The sequence below is a fragment of the Mytilus trossulus genome, chromosome 2 (assembly GCF_036588685.1).
Source record: "Mytilus trossulus isolate FHL-02 chromosome 2, PNRI_Mtr1.1.1.hap1, whole genome shotgun sequence".
NCBI classification, from domain to species: Eukaryota; Metazoa; Mollusca; class Bivalvia; order Mytilida; family Mytilidae; genus Mytilus; species Mytilus trossulus.
Window position 1 is genome coordinate 7,953,702 of NC_086374.1, and position 16,298 is coordinate 7,969,999.

A 16,298-nucleotide genomic window follows, 5' to 3' on the forward strand; every position below is an offset into this window, starting at 1 on the left:
TAGAGATCAAATCATTTCTGTAGTTTTTAATTTAAATAAAGTTGTGATTGAAGTTCGAGTTGTAATGCTGAGCCATCAATTTGAATTCAAAATCAAACGGGAAACGTAAATAGATAGGCCACTTTTAATTGGCGAAGAAGTATTCTAAACGTTCTGAGGTTTTAGCTGTTTAACATTATTTTATTCTTATTATGATATTAACGACAGGGCAGAGCAATTGGTGCAGTTATAACTTAATGTTATAAAGCTATAATCTAATCACTTATAATTTATGTTAACAAAATAATAATAACACTTTATACATTCTGTCGATTCCTGATTAACCTTCATCAAGAATGCTCAAACCGAAACATTTAAAGGTAGAGGTGTATTATTACACAGAAAAAGTTTTATCACAAAATGGTACATTAAGAGAATAGTCTTATTCAGTTTATATCAACTTTCCCTGAGGGATGTGACGAAATGAAAACGTTTGATCTGTATAACGTCTTTTATATAATGTAAATACAAATTTATACAGACAAGTTGCACATTTGCTATTCTTTATATCAGAACAGCATAACTCCAAGATGGGATGGTTGGAAAGATGAGTTGTCTCAGGTTGTGAGGTATTCCATTGAAGTTTGGAAAATGGAATATAGCAAGGACTTTGATCACCTAAGAGAGCCTTTGATAACACAAACAACAAATCCGATTCCTATTTTTATTCGAGAGGTAAACGTGACCAATACCAATACCATTCAATATCCATTATTTTCACCAACAGAACCTGGAGTGTATTCATGTATTTTGGAAGTCAGTGATAGAGCAAATAATACGCGATACGCACGAAGATTTGTTTTATTTGATAAAACATCAACATTAACAACACAAAACGAAAACCCTATAAAATGCACTACTGCTTCGTCGTCAACTGGTTATACATGGCAAACTAACGGGGACAAAACTGTAAAAATAACGTGGAAAAACCATTTCATTAATACTGTACATGCAGACGGTCATTTTCTTAGTCCAGTAGGGCAATATGTGGCGCGATTATATGATGGTGGTCGCAGAAATGACTACAAGAACATTGAGAACAAATTTGACGATTACGAAGGGAAGATGAATAGAAATGGAATTAACAACATTAATGGTATAGTAAAGTTTGAATTTGCCTATCAATCGCCGTTTTCAAACGTTTCTAATTTAAGTTGGACGGATCTAGGTTTATTTGAGAATATCATATTGACGTTACCAAGTAGTAATGATGGATTTTCACAAATGTTTTGGGTTCGTTCAATTGACGCAATTGGGAATACTAAAGAAGATACTGCAGTCGTTTATTTTGATGCTTCATCACCTTCAATTGGTCTTCCGATTATGGATTATAATGTAGAAAATGGACGATACAACTTTTCTAGCAAGCAAGTATTTATGAATAAGAGGATGGAGTATGAGTGGCAATGAGACAACTCTTCACCCTAGTTACCATGTATAAAAAGGAGTATGAAGAGACTTGAGTCATGAAAGGCCACAAAATTACTAGTGAAATTGACACAATTCAAACCAAAAAACAAAACGAAAAACGAGACACTGATGAACCATACCAAAACGACATTGTTTATTATTATTAATTGGTTGAGAACATATCATTCAATGTGATGATTATTTTAAGCCAGAACGATAAGACACACAAGAAGTAAATAATCATCTTTCTCACTATTCAGAGTCGATCATCATTTCAATAAAATAAGAAACTTTTAAATGATTTAAAAATAAACATATAAAGGCAACAGTAGTATACCGCTGTTCAAATGATCATGAATAGCTAGATATAAACAACTTCCATGTATAGGGATTTTTTGTAAAATTTCATAATGTTTCTGAACACGTGGTAATAAACTAAAACAGCATGTTTACTGAAATCAAATGTGTACAGTCGTTGTCCCTAAACTCATATATGCATAGTTAATGAAATGTGCATTTAGAATGTCGAGACTTACCACTTACAACATTTAACTTATAATTAGCTGTTTGTGAGAACAGTCAATAAAACTCATAAGTTGATCTGAACAACTGATCAACCAGCTTTAACATTTTGTTTAAAAGGTAAAGATCAATGGTCACAAAGTTCTAATGTTTAGAAACAAAATCGGACAAATCTGCACTCTTTCAAAAATCATATGACAATATAGTTTGTAAAAATTTAATGTTTGTATTAACTATGAGTTGTAAATATAACTTACCACTTATAGATATGAATTCACCGGAGAAAATCCCTGGTAGTTAGTGACTAATTGAAATGGATGCTTGGTAAACTGCTGTAGGTCAAATAATTTGTCATTTCAGCAAAGAATAGTGCAATAAAGATAAACAAATCTTGAAATGACTACCTTCATTTATGCATATACTAAGAAATTGACTTTTGATGACAAAAGGTTATCATTGTAAGATATATCATAATCAGGTATTGATCAACTAAATCCATCAATCTTTATGACGATGGGTGTTATTAAACAATATATGCATCAATTTTGTTATAAAGATTAGCGTTCCTCCGTCTGCAAAACTGACATACCAACAGTTGTTAATTTCTTGTATATTTTATTTTGCTTTTTTTGTACTTGTAAAATAAAATTCTCCTGATATTCTATGTTGAACAAGCGGTGGAACAAATATTGCTTTTAGAGTAATAGTTCATTTTATGATCCTCTTCGTGGTCCGCGTTTTAATGCTGTTATACCCGATACAAAACAAAAGAATAACTCTGGAAAGGGGATATGCTCACTTTTTTCCATTTTTATATAGCTCAAACAAATACATTTGAATATTTTCGACAAGGCATTTTTTTTAAAAATTTTATCGAAAAATAACTACATATTTTGGCTTAAAAAAATCAAGATTTTTCAAGATGACCGCCATTCAATCTGGTTAATATTTCAAAAACTTTTTTTCATCGAGACAATCAAAATCGGCACTGTTGATTTATTAATCAGGTTTTATGTCAATATCTTCTCTAATATCATGTTTATGATTTTTTTTATTAATCCACAGAATTCAAACGGCCGCATCGTCCACAAATTTCGATTTTTAGAGTGGGTCCATAGCTTAAAATGTTGTCCATGACATATACTACTACTATGCCAAATTTCATGCTTTTACCACAATCTGAGCAATTTTGTCAAAAATCTGCACAAATCGACTGGACTAATAACTTAAAGTCAAAATAAGCCCATTTTACCATCACCTTCAGTGAATGTGACGACGTTCCAGTATTACTAGAGGTCGGTCAATTTAAAACGTACCCAACATTTCACGTATATGCCTCTGAGGAAAAAATAAAATAAAGATAAATACCCTGATCGAAAGTATTCTGTAATGTAAAGCTTTTTAGGATAACAGGGACGAAACTTTGGGCACGGGTTTATTTGTATCTGTATATTTCTTAATGCCTCAATTTAACTAAATATATAACTTCTTTATGTTAAGCACTGAAACAACAAAAGAGTATACAATCATTAAGTTTATGTTCAATATCAAAGATCTTCATTTCATGGGGACATAAAAGTATTATACACATGATAGGATAAGGGGGTCTACCACTGAGGGGTAGTACGACATATGACAATGATTTTCATTTTTTTCTTTAAAAACAGAATACCGAGAAAGATATGCGATTGTAATAATTATTTTCGCAAATTCCCTTAAATGCGCACACGTGAACGTATCGGATACATTGTATATTTTTAAATCGATTGACTTTTATAAGACAACTTATACTTTTTCAGCTATCAGCAATCCCTAGTGTCCGTGCACCGTATTTACATGGCTTGGACAGATAAATTATTAACTGATTTTCCCTAACCAAAAAGAGGGTCGATCGTTATTTATAAAATGGAACTTAGTTTTGTTTAAAAATGTTAATTAATGTTGAGTTTTTAAGTTTATTTGGTATACTTTCCATGGAACATTCGTCTTATATATTACCAATGTTTTTTCAACTGATCGGGCGGAGCTAGGTTTTAATTTGCATAAGGCCAGTCTATTTGAAGATGTGTGTGATAAGGATGAGTGCCGTTAAAATTATTACTGATTTCTAATCACCTATCAGTGTCATGAAAGAAATTTACAAAAGAATTACTGTACACTTCATTGATGAGTTTATCCTAATACACCTATCTATAGATGGACTGGTTTATTGTGAGCGAACCGGTTAAACTCCGCCCAGGCAAGTGAAATACATTGAGTAATATATATGTATATTATTTGTTTTTCTATTTGACAACGGTTTTATTGTTCTATAAAGGAGGATCAACACTTCCCCAGGCGACTTTGTATCAACTTCACAAATAATACACAATGGTCTCGAAGACTTAGTAAAGATCCTGCGTACTGACGTTGATTATACATCTGATGAGTTTATATATAAAAAAAAACATGAGACAACTCTCAACAAGAGACCAAATGACACAGAAATTAACAACCTTAGGTCACCGTACGGTCTTCATCAATGAGCAAATCCAATACCGCATAGTCAGCTATAAAAGGCACCAAAATGAAAATATAAAACAATTCAAACGAGAAATCTAACTGCCTGATTTCATGTACAAAACATGAACGAAAAACAAATATATAACACATAAAAAACGACAACCACTAAATATCAGTCTCCTGACTTGGGACAGGCACATACATAGAGAATATGGCGAGTTTAATATGTTAGCGGGATCCCAATTCTTCCCTAACCTTGGACTGTGGTGTAATAGTACATCATAAGAACGAACTGTATGACTCATTTGAAAAAGGCTTAACTCATCCTAACCTGGGACATTGGTGTAACAGTATAACAAAAAAACGAACTTTCAACATACATCAGTTTAAAAAGTCTTAACTCATCAGATAGATAAACCATTTTCATTTGGTACATACATTTATACATAAATAAGGCCGTTAGTTTTTCCTTTGAATTGTTTTTCATATGTCATTTCGGAGCTTGCTGACGTTTTGGGCCATGGGGTTTGCAGGTCGTATTGTGAAATATGTTGTAATTTCTAAAATCATTCGTCTGTTGGCAATCAAACCACATCTTCTTTTTTTTTTATATTTATTTGTCTTTATTGATATTACTTTTACTATTGAGTCTGTTTTTGTGATATCCATTTGACTTGACTCTGTAGTTAGGCATTCCGTCATACATTGAACGACACAATTATTTTGTTTCTACCTCTGTAATGTCAGACACTTGATTTTATGTCAACGTAAAGGTTAATCTAGCCATGTGTCTGCCAGGGTGAGGATTTTTTCCAAGTAAGAAAAATCTTTCAATCCTATATTGGTTGATTTTACATATATAAATAAAATCGTGTAATAAAAAAGGAAAATCAGTTTGTTAAAATTGATGTAGGCCTTTTCGTGCTTCTTTGTTACATATGTCTGGGTTTTTTTTTATTGTGATTAAGATGATATCGCAATGTCAACTGGTTTACCCCTTTTTTGAATTTTTACCTATTGTGTCTGTTTGTTTTGTTCACGAATTGTGATTATAATGCAATTTGATGCGGCTGGCATACAAGTAAGAGGTTTAGTTACCTGTGAAGTCAGGTTCAATCTTTCATTTTTGCATAAGAAAATGTTTGTTCCAAATCAGGATTGATAGTTGTTATCCATGCGTTTTATTTGTTTAAGCTTTAAGATGTTGCAATTTGATAAGGGAATTTCCGTTTCGAATTTTTGAGATGAGTAATTTTGCGATTTAGCTTTTTTTTTACTTCATTAAGCTCTATTTGGTGTTGATGCTATTATTCATGTTATTATTGATATTCAAGTTTACTTCGAAATCTAATAATCTCATGTGAACTTTTTGATTTCCTAAAACAATTAAGTGTCATGCACCCTGAAAATAGTATCATACACGCATTTTTTAGCACAACATTTCGGCGTTTACGTTTAATAACGCTCTGCAACTTGGCTTCTCTGATGAGTCTTTTGTAGACGACACTCGCGTCTGGCGTATCGTTTTATAATCTTGGAGTCTTGAGATATTCCAAACACTGCCACTTTTGGGGACGACTCGTACCAATAGTATATCAGTAGCCAAATAGTTATCTTTGCCATTTTCTGTTATTAACGGTAAAATACTCAACCCTTTTTTTTTTTTACCCCGGGTAGAGATTGCAATAGTCTATTCTGCACACTTTTTGGGGGATCGTCGGTTAATAGTACTCATCAACTTTGTTTTTGATTTGTCTTTGCAACACAAAAGCAACTGATAAATTAATGAGGATAAGTTGATCCACTTTTCGTAAAAATAAGACAATAGTGTTGTTTTGTATCACATTTTTTTGTTTTTGGTTCAACAAATTTATCTTTTCAGGTTATCATTTGTATCAAAGGACGATCACAGTGGTGTTCCTTTAGTTACGCTGAAAATAGTAACACAGTCCGGTGAAATAAAATATGAACATAGATACAAGGGTGCTGATTTGATTGTGGTAATTTTTTTATTTCATTATATCATTATAGCTGCAAACACTTTTCTAGGTTTAGATTTTAAACATCATGTTACGTTAACAGCAGCCCAGTGCTCAGCACTCTGGTGTCGACACGAATATCAATTATATGGTCATATTTTTTTTTATAAATTTAGTCTTCGCAAAAGTATGAATCATAAGACCTACTAAAGATGTTGTTATCCCAGGCGTATATTACCTTAGCTGTAATTGGCAAAATCTTTTGGAATTCTCGGTCCTCAATGCTTTAAACTTAGAACTTGTTTTGCTTTCTAACTATTTTGAGCTGTGCGTCACTAATTAAGTCCTATCTAGACGAAACACGCGTCTCTCGTATTAAATTATACCTTTGATAGCTATTTATACCACTGGGTCAATGTCACTGCTTGAAGACGTTTCGTACCCGAGGGTTTCATCAGTCTAGTAGTCAGTACTTCGGTGTTCATATGAATATCAATCATATGGTAATTTTTATATATTTATTCTTTGTTTTTATATCAAAAGCATAACTTACCGTAACTGTATTTAGCTTAACGTTTTGTAATGTTTGGTCCTCGCGGCTCTTATGTTTGTGATTGTTTAGCTTTCTAAATATTTTTATCTGAGCGTCAGTGATGATTCTTATCTGGCGTATCAAATTGAAAGTCTGGTACATTTTTTTTACTATTTTCACCAATTGATAAAAAGGAATAGGGCATTCTAATGAGAACCACCTATGATCCCCTTTTTGACGACTTCTTTGTTAACTGTGCAGTCAGATTTGCTCTAAAAGCTTTGGTTTCAGAGATATTAGCCAAAAACTGCATTTTACCCCTATGCTTTACTTTTAGCCACGGCGGCCATCTCGGTTGGTTGGCCGGGTCACCGGACATATTTTTAAAACTAATTACCCCAATGATGATTGTGGCCAAGTTTGGTTAACTTTGGTTCAGTAGTTTTAGGGGAGGATATTTTGTAAAAGTTAGCAGACGACACCGGACGCAAGACTACGGACACCAGACAACGGATGCCAAGTGATGAGAAAAGCTCACTTGGCCCGTTAGAGCAGATACAATTCGATCTTATGATAATTAACCCCATGTCAGATTTGCTCTAAATGCTTTGGTTCCAGAGATATTAGCCAAAATCTACATTTTACCCCAATGTTCTATCTTGGTTGGTTGGCCTGGTCTTCGGACACAATTTTTAAACTAGATACCCCTATGATGATTGTGGCCAAGTTTTGTTCAATTTGGCCCAGTAGTTTCAGAGTAGAAGATTTTTTGTAAAAGTGAAAAACGACGGACGACGGACGCCAAGTGATGAGAAAAGCTCATATGGGCCTGTGGACCTGGTGAGCTAAAAAAAAATGTCGTCGGGAGGCAACAAGACCTTGTTGATAAAAATTTCGTATCAACTTCATAAATAATTCATGATGGTCTTGAAGTATAGATTATGGGTACTGACGTTGTATCATATATATATTAACATGTCATAGTTATTTATTTGTCTACGAATATGTTTTTTACTGTTTAGTCTGTTGTTGATGAAACCATTTGACGTGACTCTCTACCTATGATAAGCTTTTTATACTTGTTTTTAATTTTTTGTGATGTATTTTGTCTGTTTGCCTTTGAAGTTTCTTTATTACATATGATGTTGCTCTGTATGTTTGCATCCCATCATTGTGTTATTGTTCTATGCTATTTATTTGGTATTTTCGTCTTGCTTTTTTGCTTAGTCAAAACATTTTAGTCAAAACTCTAGTCAAAACATTTACTAAATTTTATCATAGGTATAAAGACATCATTCGTAAATATAGCTCAACATGCAGACTTCTTATACGTTCAGGTATTTCAAATCCATTTTTTATGGAAATATTCTTTATCAAGCACAAAGGTGTCAGTATTCACCTCAGAAACTTACAAAACCTTTGAATAGACGTATTAAGAAGGGATATAATTACGATACTGTTGTCAAGTCATTCAAGATTGCATATTTTGGCGTTAATATTGAGTCACTGATAATCTCTTTGCGTTTGAACTAAACACATTTATTCATAAAACAGTTGGCATGACACGGGTTATGTTCTTCTCATATATGTTATGATGGTATGATACTAAACCCCTAACGGGAAAGATTGTGCCTGATGTTTATATGATGAAATCATAATCTTTTAGTCAGTTTAATTGAAGTCTGGAGCTGGCATGTCAGTTAACTGCAAGTAGTCTGTTGTTATTTATGTATTATTGTCATTTTGATTATTTTCTTTGGTAACATCTTCTGACATCAGACTCGGACTTCTCTTGAACTGAATTTTAATGTGCGTATTGTTATGCGTATTGTTATGACTGCAAACATAATTTTGATAATATGTAAATGCAAAGCAAAAACTCGGAATACATTCCTATATTCAATAGTATTTCATTTTAATCTAATCATTTCAATAACTCAAACTCTTCATGTTTCTGTTTATAATTTAGCAAAATTTGTTTTCATAGAAAAAGGATTTCTTTGCAACAAGCTAATATTATCTTGAAGCCCCAAACTTGATTTTTTAACCACTATGTTATCACACCATTTCTTTGTGGCCTACTTTCTTTTTATGTAGACCAAACAATAATGTCCAGTAGTGTTTATTATTTATTTACTCACATGAAACAAACCGGGGTGTGGTATTCAGTACGTAGGAGAACTGGACGATATTTATCTAAACGCTCTCAAGAACATCTGTATTTGTTTAGTCTGTTGTTGGTGAAACCATTTGACGTGACTCTCTACCTATGATAAGCTTTTTATACTTGTTTTTAATTTTTTGTAATGTGTTTTGTCTGTTTGCCTTTGAAGTTTCTTTATTACATATGATGTTGCTCTGTATTTTTGCATCCCGTCAATGTGTTATTGGTCTATGCTATTTTTTGGTATTTTCGTCTTGCTTTTGTGCTTAGTCAAAACATTTTAGTCAAAACATTTTAGTCAAAATATTTACTAAATTTTATCATCGGTATAATGACATAATTAGTAAATATAGCTCAACATGCAGACTTCTTGTACGTTCAGGTATTTCACATTCAATTTTTTATGGAAATATTCTTTATCAAGCATAAACGTGTCAGTATTCACCTCAGAAACTTACAAAACCTTTGAATAGACTTATTAAGAAGGGATATAATTACGATACTGTTGTCAAGTCAATAAAGATTGCATATTTTGGCGTTGATATTGAGTCACTGATAAGGTCTTTGCGTTTGAACTAAACACATTTATTCTAAAAACAGTTGGCATGACACGGGTTATGTTCTTCTCATATATGTTATGATGGTATGATACTAAACCCCTAACGGGAAAGATTGTGCCTGATGTTTATATGATGAAATCATAATCTTTCAGTCAGTTTAATTGAAGTCTGGAGCTGGCATGTCAGTTAACTGCAAGTAGTCAGTTGTTATTTATGTATTATTGTCATTTTGTTTATTTTCTTTGGTTACATCTTCTGACATCAGACTCGGACTTCTCTTGAACTGAATTTTAATGTGCGTATTGTTATGCGTTTACTTTTCTACATTGGTTAGAGGCATAGGGGGAGGGTTGAGATCTCACAAACATGTTTAACCCCGCCGCATTTTTGCGCCTGTCCCAAGTCAGGAAGGAGCCTCTGGCCTTTGTTAGTCTTGTATTATTTTAATTTTAGTTTCTTGTGTACAATTTGGAAATTAGTATGGCGTTCATTATCACTGAACTAGTATATATTTGTTTAGGGGCCAGTTGAAGGACGCCACCGGGTGCGGGAATTTCTCGCTACATTGAAGACCTGTTGGTGACCTTCTGCTGTTGTTTTTTTATTTAGTCGGGTTGTTGTCTCTTTGACACAATCCCGATTGCCATTCTCAATTTTATTATATGCTATGTCTACTAAGTATATGCCATTTTGTGCTTCTTTGTAAAAAAATTCTTTGTTGAAATAGTGATTAAGATAATAATATAATGTTGACTGCTGTACCCGTATTTTTACCTATTATGTCTGTTTGTTTTTTTCACACATTTTTATCAATATAATGAAATTTGCTTCGACTGTCATTCAAGTAAGATGTTAAGCTAGCTATAAAACCAGGTTTAATTAACCATTTTCTACATAAGAAAAGTGCCTGCAAAAAGTCAGGAAATATGACATTTGTTATCCATGTGATGTGTTTTAGCTTTTGATTTTTTCATTTGATTTTGGACTTTACGTTATGAATTTTCTCGGAGTTCAGTTTTTTGTGATTTTATTAGTATTACCTACTGTATAAGTGATTTCCTCTTAATAGTTATTTCATTTCATTCAATTTAAGAGTATATATCTCCAGATTGATTTGCTATTCCAGAGCCTGCAATTAAGGTCATGACTTTCTTGATAGAGCGTCGCTGCTTGTAATCACGCTATTAATCAGTTTCAAGAGGTGAGGTTGAAATTGTCCTTTCGAAAACTTTACAGATACCGTTACGAGTTGATTGACCGTTATGAAATATATGCCTAATAGAGACACAACCCCGTCCTCTTTAAGTCATATGATAAAACAAATTAGACTAGTCGCTGGGTTTATTCTAACATAAGTATCCCGACTGTACCATGCCGGAGCACCGATTTGCGGCGAGGTTTGTGTTTCGCAGTCTATGGTTATCTGTGTTGTGTTTTGTATACTGCTGTTTTATCCCATTGCATTTGAGTTTGTTTTTGACTTACTAGTCTCAACATAGTTTTTATCGAGCTTGTTTTATGTTGGTTCATACAAATGTGTTCAGTATTAAGGATTGCTCGTTTTAAGACTTCAAGTTATCGGGTGAAAGTCAGAATCACATAAACCACGACAAAACACCTAAAATTACCGAATTATAGTACTTGTGACGAAATAAGATTTAGGGCTAGTTATCTTTTACTATTAAAAAAATGTCGTTCACATAAAACTATTTTTGAATGTCGTTTCTTTTTCTATTATTTCAGAATGCTAGTGATTGTCAACACATAGTAGAATGTTACTGTACGGAAGCAGACCGTAGTAAATGTTACATGGCAACACTAAGGTTGGATATAGACAATTGTTGGATGGGAGTTGCTATGAATGCAACAATAACTGAGACATACAAGTTGGAAATAACATCTTATAATGGTGCAATGTTATCTAGAAAAACAATTAAAGAAGTTAGTACTTTCATATTTTTTGTGACCTTAAATAAAAAATACCAACAGTTTTAACTAAAGACGAGATTTAGCTGTTTTAATTATGCTTACTCAGTTCAAATTGTAGAATTTAAGTATTCTTCGATACCCAATGTTGATGACATGTATCAAAACTATATTCTTCTGTTAACGTTGATAATCTAAAAATTTAAATAATTTTAAAACAATTATTTTCAATTATGATGTATTAGTTCTGCCAGCAGTAAGTTTTTGTGAAGACATATCAATTTATACAAAAATTAAGTATACCAACGAATGTTTTAATGATTTATTTTCTAATATTTCAGATACTAAGAGTGACAGATCTCAGTGGTATTCAAGAATGTAAGAAAATTTAAGATAAAGTATATTGTATATGTCAACTCTATTAGTTGCTTTCTCATTCTGAGATTGAGTGACTACTATTGATAAAAGCTACATTTATCAAGATTTATAAATATTTTGCACTGCTAAGTTAAACTGATAAAAACATGTTAGTAAGGGTTCGAGTCAGGTCAAGTCTTTTAGAATATTAACAATTGGCAGAAAAGTTAGAGCCAATGAATGTGAAAAAATAATTCAATTTTATCATTGCTAGAATTGCATGAATAAACGATGAGATACTTTTGAAAGATACAGTAACAATAAATAAAATATCAGTTATCCTGGTAAAAATTAATTAGAGATGGATTAGGAAAAACATATTTACATCATATGGTCAATATAATTTTTTTCGACCTCGTTTCAGTGACTAGTTAAACGTTATTGGCAAAAATGTCGAATTAATTAATTCCGATAGGATGAAGATAACTAGAACGAAACACTAATGATTCAGCAGGATTTAAAATAATAGATTTAATATATATGAGATATTTTCCAGGCAAATTGTACAGTTCGTGGAGACAGAGAATCTACGTGCGATTGTTCGTCCGTTTTTATTCATGGACTATTTTTACAAAATCAAATTAAAAGAGGTTTATATAGGTAATGTCTTGAATGAGTTTACAAAATAATGCCGAGAAACTTTGTATATTTAGAACTATGAAGTGCGATGATATTCAAAAGTGCGATAGTCTACGCTAAAATACGATGGTGTCCTTTGCTGAAGTGCGATGGTTGAACCAATACACATGAATCTCATTCTTTGTGCAGGTCCTTTTTTATTAATTTTTGCGAAGACCAAATGATAATGTCTAGTAGAATTGGTTTGTCGCAAACATGTTTCATTCCAATTTTTCAAAAGCTCATATGGCAATGTCACCAAATGTTCAGAGCAACCAAGATCTTTTAAAAGATTTTTTAAAGGATTATTTGATTTTTTTAAGTGTCACATATATAAACAAATTTCAATGTCCATTTAGAATAAGTAACTTTTTGCATTCTGTAATTTATTTATTGAATACTGTATATTCAGAAATTATTGCGATGGTTGGCTGCTCACAAGTAAGCTATTAAACCAAAAGTTCCAAATGGTGAAGTTGAAATCATCCCTTCGTAAATTTTACGGACGCCATCACGAGTTGGTTGACCGTTATGAATAACCGTTTCACAAATGATATCGGATATGTTCCTTACGTCGTAACTACAATCCCCTTCCCTTTCATGAATGTGACCTACCGAATAAGACTATTTACCGGATTTGTTATTACATAAGCAACACGACGGGTGCCACATGTGGAGCAGAGTCTGGTTACCTTTCCGGAGCATCTGATATCACCCCTAGTTTTGGGTGGGGTTCGTGTTGCTTATTCTTTAGTTTTCTATGTTGTGTCATGTGTCCTTTTTTGTCTTTTTCATTTTCAGCCATGGCGTTGTCAGTTTATTTTCAATTAATGTTTTTGACTGTCCCTCATGTCTCTTTCGTCCTCTTATAATCTTAAATGACAACATCGCAAAATTAAATGAATTTATCATATATTCCAAGTAGGTTGCAATAATTTCTGAATTTACAGTAGTTGATTCATTTTCTCAATTTTTCAATTAAAAAAGGGGGGAAATTTGACTGCAAACATAATTTTGATAATATTTAAATGCAAAGCAAAAACTCGGAATACATTCCTTTATAAATACAATAGTATTTTATTTTAATCTAATCATTTCAACAACTCAAACTCTTAATGTTTCTGTTTATAATTTAGCAATATTGGTTTTCATTTGCAACAAGCTTATATTATCTTGAAGCCCGAACCTTAATTTTCTAACCACTATGTTATCACATCATTTCTTTGTGGCCTACTTTCTTTTTATGTAGACCAAATAATAATGTCTAGAAGTGTTGATTTGTTGCAAAAAAATAATGTTTCCCCTTACGCTCATTTTTTTAGCCAACGGAAAGCACAATGATTTTTTAATGTCCTTACCAACCGAGATAGTTTAAAAGAATACCTTTATTTCCGGGAACTCCTATTATCTGAGTAAAAACTGACGTTCAGTGTTTATTTTGAATTTCACTGTCAACTTAATTGCATACTCAGTAGTTGCTTCATTTGAAGAATTTTCAGTTTTTGAAAAAGGGGGTTACTTTCGATTGCAAATATATTTTTGTTTGTACTGTTTCTCAATTTAGAAGGTACTAGTTTAGATATTTTTTTAGACCTGTAAACGCTCTTTATCATATATTCCAAGTAGGTTGTATTAATTGCATTAAACAATTCTGTCAGAATCGTTATTTTCAACTTATTTTTAAAGGAAATATATCCCTCTGAAATGTTAATTCTATTAAATATTTCTGTGTAAACTTTGAAGCTTAGAATCGTATTCATTTTTCTGAAATATATCAAAGTAAAATTATGAAAGGTGGGACAAGAAAGATGCCTAAAACGTGATATTTTTTTTCAGAAATATGACTTTACCTATAAGACAGAACGTAAAATTAAACAAACGATCGTGTGCTTGTGGGTTTTTTTCCGTTATCTGTTGACAGGTGCTTATATTAAGTCTCCCTCAAAAATAGTAAAAAAAAAGGAAATGAGTGATTCACAACTTCTTCATAGTTATTACATGTTCCACTATGAATACGGATTGCCTGCTATTAAATAAACACCGCTAACCTACAAAGAAGTTATTTATACTTTATCTGAATTATGAAAAGGATGACTGAAAATGTTACTCTTTCTTTAAGATAATGGAGTTACAAATTTAAAAGTTGAAATTGTAACAGAATACAGTTTTAAAATAACATGGGAACAGCCTAAGTCCTGCTATGTTAGACTCGGTATAAAACTAATGGTAACAAATGAGGCAGGCCATTCACAGGAACACAAAGTTTTCAAAGATGCAACATCATACACTGTTGGAGGTTTAAATGCATCTGCTACTTACATTATACAAATGTTCACGCAATATGGTACAGACGATTATTATAAAATGAGTAATGCAGTTAACGCAACTATCTCCCTAACAATACCAATCAAAGGCTAGTATATTTTTTTTATTTTCATATTGTTCACTGTTTTCATCAAAACATGTTTACGTTACATGTAAACAGTTTTGTGTAGTTATCAGTACTGTTAATGTATGGAACAATATATGTATAAAGAAGTTTTATAAAAGATTAATGTCCGTTTTAATATCATATATAATGCTGACGTAAATACTCAAACATTTAAATGTGTCAATAGAATGTTAAAAGGGGATTTTGTTATTGAACTTGATTTCGTTTAGATAATCCTGTTAAAAGATTCATTATTTTAATTGTCTTTGCTAAAACATTAAGCTTATCGACTTTTGAATGATATCACTAATAATAGTGCTTCGTTTGTATTTATCTTTATATGTATTGCTTCACTTGTAATTTTTTATAATAATTTTGCTGCATTTGTGTTTATTCATAATGATTGAAATAATATTGCTTCATTTGAATTTATTCCTAATAATATTGCTTCATTTGTATTTATTCCTAATAATATTGCTTCATTTGTATTTATTCCTAATAATATTGCTTCATTTGTATTTATTCCTCATAGCATTGCTTCATTTGTATTTATTCCTAATAATATTGGTTCATTTGTATTTATTCCAAAATATTGCTTCATTTATATTTATTCCTAATAATATTGCTTCATTTGTATTTAATTAATATAATATTGTTTCACTTAAATGTATTCATAATAGTATTGCTTCATGTATATATTTTGGTAATAGTGCACCATTATATCTATCCATACATGTAATAGAAGTGCTATATTTGTGTTTAATGTCCTATTATTAATTCTTCATTTGTGTTTATCCATAACGTTAATGTTTTGTTTGTTTTTAAGTTGACCTTGTTCTTGCTTAATTTGTTCTTTGGAAAATTAAATGATATGATTCGTAAATTATTCACAAGAGAAATGTCAATATATCTTATTTTTCTTGAAGAAAACAGTTTATATTAAAAATAATTATTTTCAATGTTATTATTTAAACATTTGTAATATTTATACATGTACATGTTTGCAGATATGCTATGCTCTGATAAATGATGATTGTATTGATTTGTACCTATAATTTAAAACCCAAGTAAGATAAAAGAGGGACGAAAGATACCAAAGGGACAATCAAACTCATAAATCTAAAACAAACTGACAACGCCATGGCTAAAAATGAAAAAGACAAACAGACAAACAATAGTACACATGACACAACATAAA

The 16,298-nt window shown here is 31.8% G+C and overlaps 2 protein-coding genes across 2 annotated transcripts in view; both read left to right on the forward strand.

Annotated features, from left to right (window-relative positions):
- Nucleotides 1-1,449, forward strand: part of LOC134704818 (uncharacterized) — a 42,292-nt gene extending 40,843 nt beyond the window's left edge. The window contains exon 9 of the mRNA XM_063563599.1: nucleotides 553-1,449. Within this exon, the coding sequence (XP_063419669.1) occupies nucleotides 553-1,449 (897 nt within the window). The remainder of the gene's footprint in view (nucleotides 1-552) is intronic.
- Nucleotides 1,450-5,258: 3,809 nt separating this feature from the next.
- The window catches only part of LOC134704819 (fibroblast growth factor receptor 2-like), a 77,294-nt gene continuing 66,254 nt past the window's right edge, over nucleotides 5,259-16,298 (forward strand). Inside the window, exons 1-4 of the mRNA XM_063563600.1 lie at nucleotides 5,259-5,272; nucleotides 6,356-6,473; nucleotides 11,452-11,649; nucleotides 11,976-12,012. Of these exons, the coding sequence (XP_063419670.1) occupies nucleotides 5,259-5,272; nucleotides 6,356-6,473; nucleotides 11,452-11,649; nucleotides 11,976-12,012 (367 nt within the window). The remainder of the gene's footprint in view (nucleotides 5,273-6,355; nucleotides 6,474-11,451; nucleotides 11,650-11,975; nucleotides 12,013-16,298) is intronic.